The 7500-nt window shown below is 31.1% G+C and overlaps 1 protein-coding gene across 1 annotated transcript in view; it reads right to left on the bottom strand.

The window, feature by feature from the left end:
* LOC137622904 (nephrin-like) overlaps positions 1–7500 on the bottom strand; it is an 838006-nt gene that overhangs the window by 327754 nt on the left and 502752 nt on the right. Inside the window, exon 5 of the mRNA XM_068353453.1 lies at positions 7403–7500. This exon is cut by the window's right edge and continues 93 nt beyond it. Within this exon, the coding sequence (XP_068209554.1) occupies positions 7403–7500 (98 nt within the window). The remainder of the gene's footprint in view (positions 1–7402) is intronic.

Here is a 7500-nt window from a genome sequence, read left to right as displayed (position 1 = left end):
AATATCCTGATTGGCTTAAAGTTATATTCTTATCCTAATAAATGCAAGTTAAAATCCTAAAAATTATGACTTTCTTGATTATACTGATTTCTTTGTTTGTTGTTATTAGAAGTAGAAACAAATTTGGTTGTAGTAGCATCATCAAATATAACTATCAATAAATGCACTCTATTTAATTTTAAAGACATTTTTCCAAAAACAAACAATAATCTTCAAATATTCTCCATCCATATTACGGCAATTCACCCACTACACATAAATGCATGGCGTAAATCCCACTGCATTCTGATATGCATTGATTAATTTTACATAAGACCAAGGGTGTTTCATCTATCACTGGCGCCTTTTTGTGCCTTTAGTAATATAACCAGGAATAGCTCGAAAGGATCGCTAAAGAGCTGGAAGAAGTCATCCAAGTCGCTCTGGTTATCAAGAAATTCTTGTAAATGTGCTAGGCTACTGGTGCAATATTGCAAAGTGGTAATGGCCCTTGCACATAAAAGTCACATTCGAGTGGGTACACGTTTGTTTATGCATTAGAGAGAGAGAGAGAGAGAGAGAGAGAGAGAGAGAGAGAGAGAGAGAGAGAGAGAGAGAGAGAGAGAGAGAGAGAGAGAGAGAGAGAGAGAGAGAGAGAGAGAGAGAGAGAGAGAGAGAGAATTTATCTTTGCTTATCCGTCACTTAGATACGCATCCCTAATATAAACTCATTTATTTACTTGAAATGTAGACATATATTTTTGGTTAATCTCAATGGCAGCCATTCAGCCATTTACTATAATTTGGATCTTGAGCTAGGACAATATATTATATCTTTCAAAAGTTAAGAATTACTCTTGTAGAATATTGGAGCAACATGTAATACTGAAAAGCCGGATAACAAGGATATAATACATAAGAAAATAAGAAATAACTAAATAGCTGTAAGACATGTAATAACAAATAGAAGTTATATACAAAATCATAATCAAAATAAAATTCTCATATTCTCTATGAAGTCGTCACTAATAATAATTCTGATCTGCATTAAATATTGTCTCTGTTAATTAAAAAAAGAAAAAAAAAAGTTTATTTAAATATTTCTAGCATTCCCGTTAAAAATATAGTGTTACAAATCAGGTTTTGACTTTAAATATTATTAAATCAATTGCAAGGTTGATAAGGAATAAGAAATGGGAGTAATTATTCGGATGTCTATCAAAAAATGCAATTACAAGATTCCAAATATCATTATCTTTGTTTGAAATTCAAACAAAATGGTCGAACAGCCCTTCAAGGTAAAGGCAAATCCCATCTATTTACAAGTTTGAAATAACGAAAATAAAAATGTCAAACATCTTTCGAATATTTAGTAAACATTGTGGTTATACGTCAAAAACTCAAGTTTTACTCTAAAATGCAAATACCATTATCCACACACACAATTGTGAAGTTCCTGGAAAATGGACCGTCCTTTTTAAAGACACCAAGCAATTCCAGATTCAGCAAATATTCTAATCTCTCCTGAGATCAAAGTGGACTTGAAGAAAAAGGAAGCAGAAACCGTAAAAGGGAAGAACAGGAAATTTGATGCCATTCTGAAGTCGAGAACCAGGGCAAAGATTTTATCCTCCCGAGAAGAAAGAAACACAAAGAGAAAAATTTCACTGTAAATGGATGCGAAAAGAACTGGAACCTACTTCTGGAAAAGGGCAGAAAAAGCCGTAGGAGATGTTATCCTGAGGGAAATAATGAAATATAATTTCATCTTCGTATAGTCACACCTGGACTTAAGACTAAGATTTCTCAAAAATTGCGCAAATAAACATATTCCATACAAAAGAAAGTAATTCATGCTAGTTGGAAATGAGAATTAAATCAACAAAAGGATGAAACCAGGATGAAGAGAAACAAAAAAGAAGGGAAGAGAAGCAACACAAGAGAACAAATATATTTCTTTATTCTAGTAGGTCTGTGTAAAGGACAAGGTTAAAACACAGCCAAGTGGAGGAAATTACGAAGGAATAAAATAAATAATTTTGAAAGAAAAGGGGTAAGACGAACTACATGAGGAAAGTTTTATTATTTTGAAATTATATATTCTTCAATGAAAAATTATATATGGAAGCTGAGAGGATCTGTCAAAAGCAAAAAATCAAAGTTCAGACTAAAATGTAACCATAAAAAAAAAAAAAAATATAAACACCATTCAATAAAACAGAACATTAAATAATGAGGATAAAAACGAAATTCGAACACTGCATCAAAGAAAATGTTGATTTAATGATTACTAGAGCAGCGATCTAGGACGATCTTTTGAATAAATATAGATGCAATCTAAGGTGAACTAAAATGATTTTCTTGGAATGAGCCAGAAAAAGAAAAAAATAATTGTTTGTGGGGAAATTGGACTTAACAACAAACTTGGAAACCTTTTCTTAATGAAGTTTAAACACTTGAAATGAATATAGACATCTTTAAACTAATTGGCTTTAGCATTGTAAGTAACATGAATCGTCACATATTTACAATATTTTCTTCTCTTGATTTTACGAAGATGGATAAGGGACGGGAAGAAAATACTAAATAACTACGAAGAAGGTGATCTCCACAGAATTTACCAAAATACGCAGAATCATAATCAATACGTATTTTTATATGTGATGAATAGACAGTCTAAAATTATTACTGAAACTAATGATATTAAAGAAAGTTGAATTGGCCAAATCATTATATAAATCATCATTATCGAATATAATAATACATACAAATATCAAAGTAAAGGTATTACAAAAGCATTATTAGTTATTGATGTCATTCAGGTTTCATGATGATTAACCTTCGATTTCATAAATATTTCTGATCATAAAATATAATAAATGGAGACCAGGAAATGAATAGAAATATTTCGCATTATATACATACATGTTTATATTCTCTCATTCAGTCAAAAGCCGGAATAAAAACCAAATTGTATCGGGGCTTAGGATTGATATTAATTCTTCGTTAAAGGGAACTGCATTAAATGGGAAATAAAACAGATTCTGTAATTTAATGGTATCGTCCACAACTAACAATCTGGGAGACCAAAGTTCAGTTACACCAACGGCTTGATATAGGTTTCACTTACAATACACGTGAATCTGGGATGATGGTTTGGAAAAAAGAATATGCCATTATATTAAGCCACCGGGGGCCATTGTCTAGTCCTCCCTGGCCCTGGGCTAGGTGGAGAAGGGAAGCTTGGTCAATGGTCATATTTGTATATGTTCGGTGTCAATCAAATTAAATCATATTTGCCATGTAAATCGCTCACATTAAATAATGCAAATTTATTAGTGAATCGTCTATTCTTAACTTCTTTGTTCAGGGTGAGTGAAGGTCAAGTTGCCATAATTAACTGAATATTTTGGATATATTCTTATTCAAGACACAATTAGATAAACAAAAAGGCTTTATTCATGACTTATAAGCAACCCTAAGCTTATTCAATGCAATGAAGCAAATCAATAGCGTAATAATTATTCTTGGCAATTATAATCAAAGAACAAATATTTTTCTTAGCTCATTGATGCTGTATTGTTCCAGTCGTGACGAATAGCATAACTTTCTAGTATTAGCATATAAATCCTTACGTAAGTGCCTGATTAAATCGTTTTCCATTAAAGCATAAGTTTTCTTAAAAAGCAAAATCTATTTATAAAAAAAAAAAAAGTCATATGTATAAATAACAGAATAACACATCACTGTTTTAAAAAAGAAGAAATGTTAATCCCATGACCTTTAGTATGAAGTCGAAATACCCCTGACATAGATACATTTACTATTGCAGTCTCAAATGAGAAAAAGAGTAAAGTGAAACGGGAAAACAAATGAGGAAATCCAAGTCTTCGTAAGTTTATCGTCAGTTTGCGTGTCATGAGGTATTAGACAAGACTGTGTACCAACACCCATTACTTGGCTGCGTGTCTGCGACTCCTCAGATTAAAAGGATCTATTAATGTCTTTGTATTACAGTACACGTTGGAAGTGTTTACTATTATTTAATATTAATTTATTGCTGTTTTACTCAAAATTATCAAGTATCTGACAAATAAGATTACATGAAGTGCTGTAAAACCTAAAATTGAATGTGTACTTAATCCTAGGTTATTACCTTTTTTACAACATTCCTCAAACATTCTTGAAGGGTGTGGCACTTTCAGAGTGAAACTACTTTTCTGAAGCAACTGAGGAAATTTTAGTTTTTGTTTAAAATTTTTCTCCTTTTTCTCCGGTTCTATATTATAATATCGATTTTTATCTAAAAGTTGTAAAATACGTACAGCCAGATTTCAACAAAACGATTGAATTTTTTATATGTTTATTTTCAATCTTTTCATTTAGACCATGGTATTACCTCAAGCTGCTAACCGTTCAATCCGTCTACATCATGCATAGACGATTTAGAAACATTATTTTCTACTTATGATAAACAGTATTAATAGAAACTAATATAATATCTGTTCTACTGGGCATCGTTTGGTATCTATTTTATATTTACAGTAATTATAAAATATATCTTTTCTGAGTGGAGGTGCCATAACGTGGTGAAAGTGTTTTGTATCGCCAAGATCGGCAAAGCTGTACCAGTGATGGCCCCTCATACTAGCTTGGTTTGCTGTTAGTGATTAAACCAAAGTCTTCACCACCCAACAATCCGCAATGACCAGCGTGGTAATGAAATGGCTAAACCTCAGACATGAATAAAGAAATATCTGAGGCCTTTACCATGCTGTGAACTAGATATGGTTGCATTTGTTTTTTCTCGTATAATATATCAATATATATACATACATATACATATATATATATATATATATATATATATATATATATATATATATATATATATATATATATATATATATGTGTGTGTGTGTGTGTGTGTGTGTGTGCATAAATATATGTATATTATATATATATATACATATGTATATATATATATATATATATATATATATATATATATATATATATAAATATATGTATATATATACATATAAATATATACATATATATATATAGATAGATAGATAGATAGATAGATAGATAGATAAATAACATCTATATAGATAAATGTCACAATGTAAACCGCATTTCTATTAATAAATTGGAAAGGTGATAGGTAGACATGGTGTCAGTTGAGATATACATTACGTTCCATAACTACCATTCATGATTTATTAAGCCACACAAAAGGCTAAGACGAAATAAGGCCAACTGAACTCTTTAAATGACAATGCGTAATGTATCCATTACAAAGAAAACTTTATGTCTTACTTTGTCATACTTCCTCAATAAATTCACAAGAGAGAGAGAGAGAGAGAGAGAGAGAGAGAGAGAGAGAGAGAGAGAGAGAGAGAGAGAGAGAGAGAGAGTGTGTTCATTCCCAAATCAACAGTCCAGGTCAAAATGGGACAGTGACTGTTGTATTGGCAATGACCTAATTGTGATATATATATATATATATATATATATATATATATATATATATATATATATATATATATATATATATATATGTATATATATATATATATATATATATATATATATATATATATATATATATATATATATATATATATATATATATATATATATATATATATGTGTGTGTGTGTGTGCGTGTGTGTGTATGTGTACTTGTGTGTGTGAGTGTGCGTGTGTATCTGAGTGTCTTCGCAGCTTTTATAGCTGTGTATTTCGTAGGAGGTAGGTGTTCCCTGTATTTTAAATCTTCTTTGCCAAATTCGCATTCATATCTTGAAATGTATCCCGAAATCTAAAATATTACTAACTATAAGATTGCGAAAAAGCGGAAGAGGAATGGAAAACATGAAACAAAGTCTGATCCGCATGAAATAAAACTTCAAGGCAAATAGGCAGGCACAATAAAACTCGTTCTAATTATATACAGCTGAGAGAGAGAAATTAAAGTGGAGTCTTCAGTCCCTTGTGAGGGTTCTCTCCAACCAAAGAAGGGAGCACAAGAGGAGAACTGGAAGAACTGGAATATCACCGAGGGCCCGAAAAAAAAAAAAAGATGTACAGACCTGGTAATATACAAGCCAGAGAGGAAAACCATGTGTGGGTGGGAGAAGGCTGAGGGATTGGAAAAAAAAAGAAGAAAAAAAAAGTGGTAACAGACTCATTTCATAAAAAATTTAATAATTTTGGCGTACACAAACCGTTATTCAATTTATATGTGATTGCATTATTCAGATTTCCTGACATTTGTTTAATAATACACAAAAATGCAAGCCTCATGGTACCTACTCTCTAGTGAATCTGAATTTGTTGTGATATTTCAGTATTTTTCACACAATTATACGTATGTAATAAAAACCGACTTGTATTCTCTGATTAGCCAACAAAATTAACGTCATAATTCAGACAAACATGCACACATTTTTGCTTCCTCTGAAATGGTTTATAACTTCTAAGCTCCCATTTAAAAGATAATATATACAATTTTAATTTTGCGTAAAACATAAGGAACCTTGGATTCTATAGATGGAAAACATGCATTCGAATTTCACAGACGGCTAAACATAATGTTTTTTTATGCATTAAATTCAGACAAAAGCCAACCAAAATTTGTATTATTCTCTTGTAAAAAGGATCTAGCTTCAAAACAAAAACACTTAGGTCACGCATCTACACAGCAAATACAGAGGCTTTAGTATTTATCCAAAAACGACTAAAAACAATGTTATCACAATAAAAAACACTCCAACCTTTATATATAAAACATAAATATTTGAGCCTCTAATTTCTTTTACAAGCTTACACCAACTCATAATTTTCTTCCACGTTTTACCATTTCACATACAATATAATTATAATTTATTTGCACGCTTGCAGCCACAGAGACACAGGCAGCAATTGTCATTCTGAGCGATTGCATAGAATTTTTAAAAAAATACGGACTTGCATAGTTAACTTTTGGTATATTACACAATGACAAACCCAGAGTTTATAATCGCACTAAATTCAAAGTTATATGAAGGCTTTTTTTAATATTGGATCTAACAAGTATATAAATACCGTTTCTAAAAGCCTTTCACTATTTAACAATAAACTCACAAATTCGCAAAAACTTGCATACAAAACAAAGAATATCAATAATTCATTACAATAACATAAAAAACCATACATTACAAAAAATAAACCATTTGGAATATTTTTAAATGAAAAGTAACATTGAACAAATTTCTTTTAAGTAATAAAATAATGCAACTCCTCTTATAAAACTTCTTTCCAAAAGGTACTATTTACTCTCATTCCTACAACATAGTTACACGAAAAGATCTTTTGACCTTTGCTCACATACTGACAAACACACACACAAAAAAAAAAAATGAATTCTTCTCCTAACCTGTTTATGGCGCATCCAGATGAGGGAGGGAGGCGGGACGCCCCCGGCCACACTGCAAGTGATGGCCAGAGGACTTTCTTCCTGAAGTGGCCCAAGTA

The sequence above is a fragment of the Palaemon carinicauda genome, chromosome 30 (assembly GCF_036898095.1).
Source record: "Palaemon carinicauda isolate YSFRI2023 chromosome 30, ASM3689809v2, whole genome shotgun sequence".
Lineage (NCBI taxonomy): Eukaryota > Metazoa > Arthropoda > Malacostraca > Decapoda > Palaemonidae > Palaemon > Palaemon carinicauda.
The sequence above is the reverse complement of the archived record's forward strand: the minus strand, read 5'-3'. Positions and strand labels throughout refer to the sequence as shown.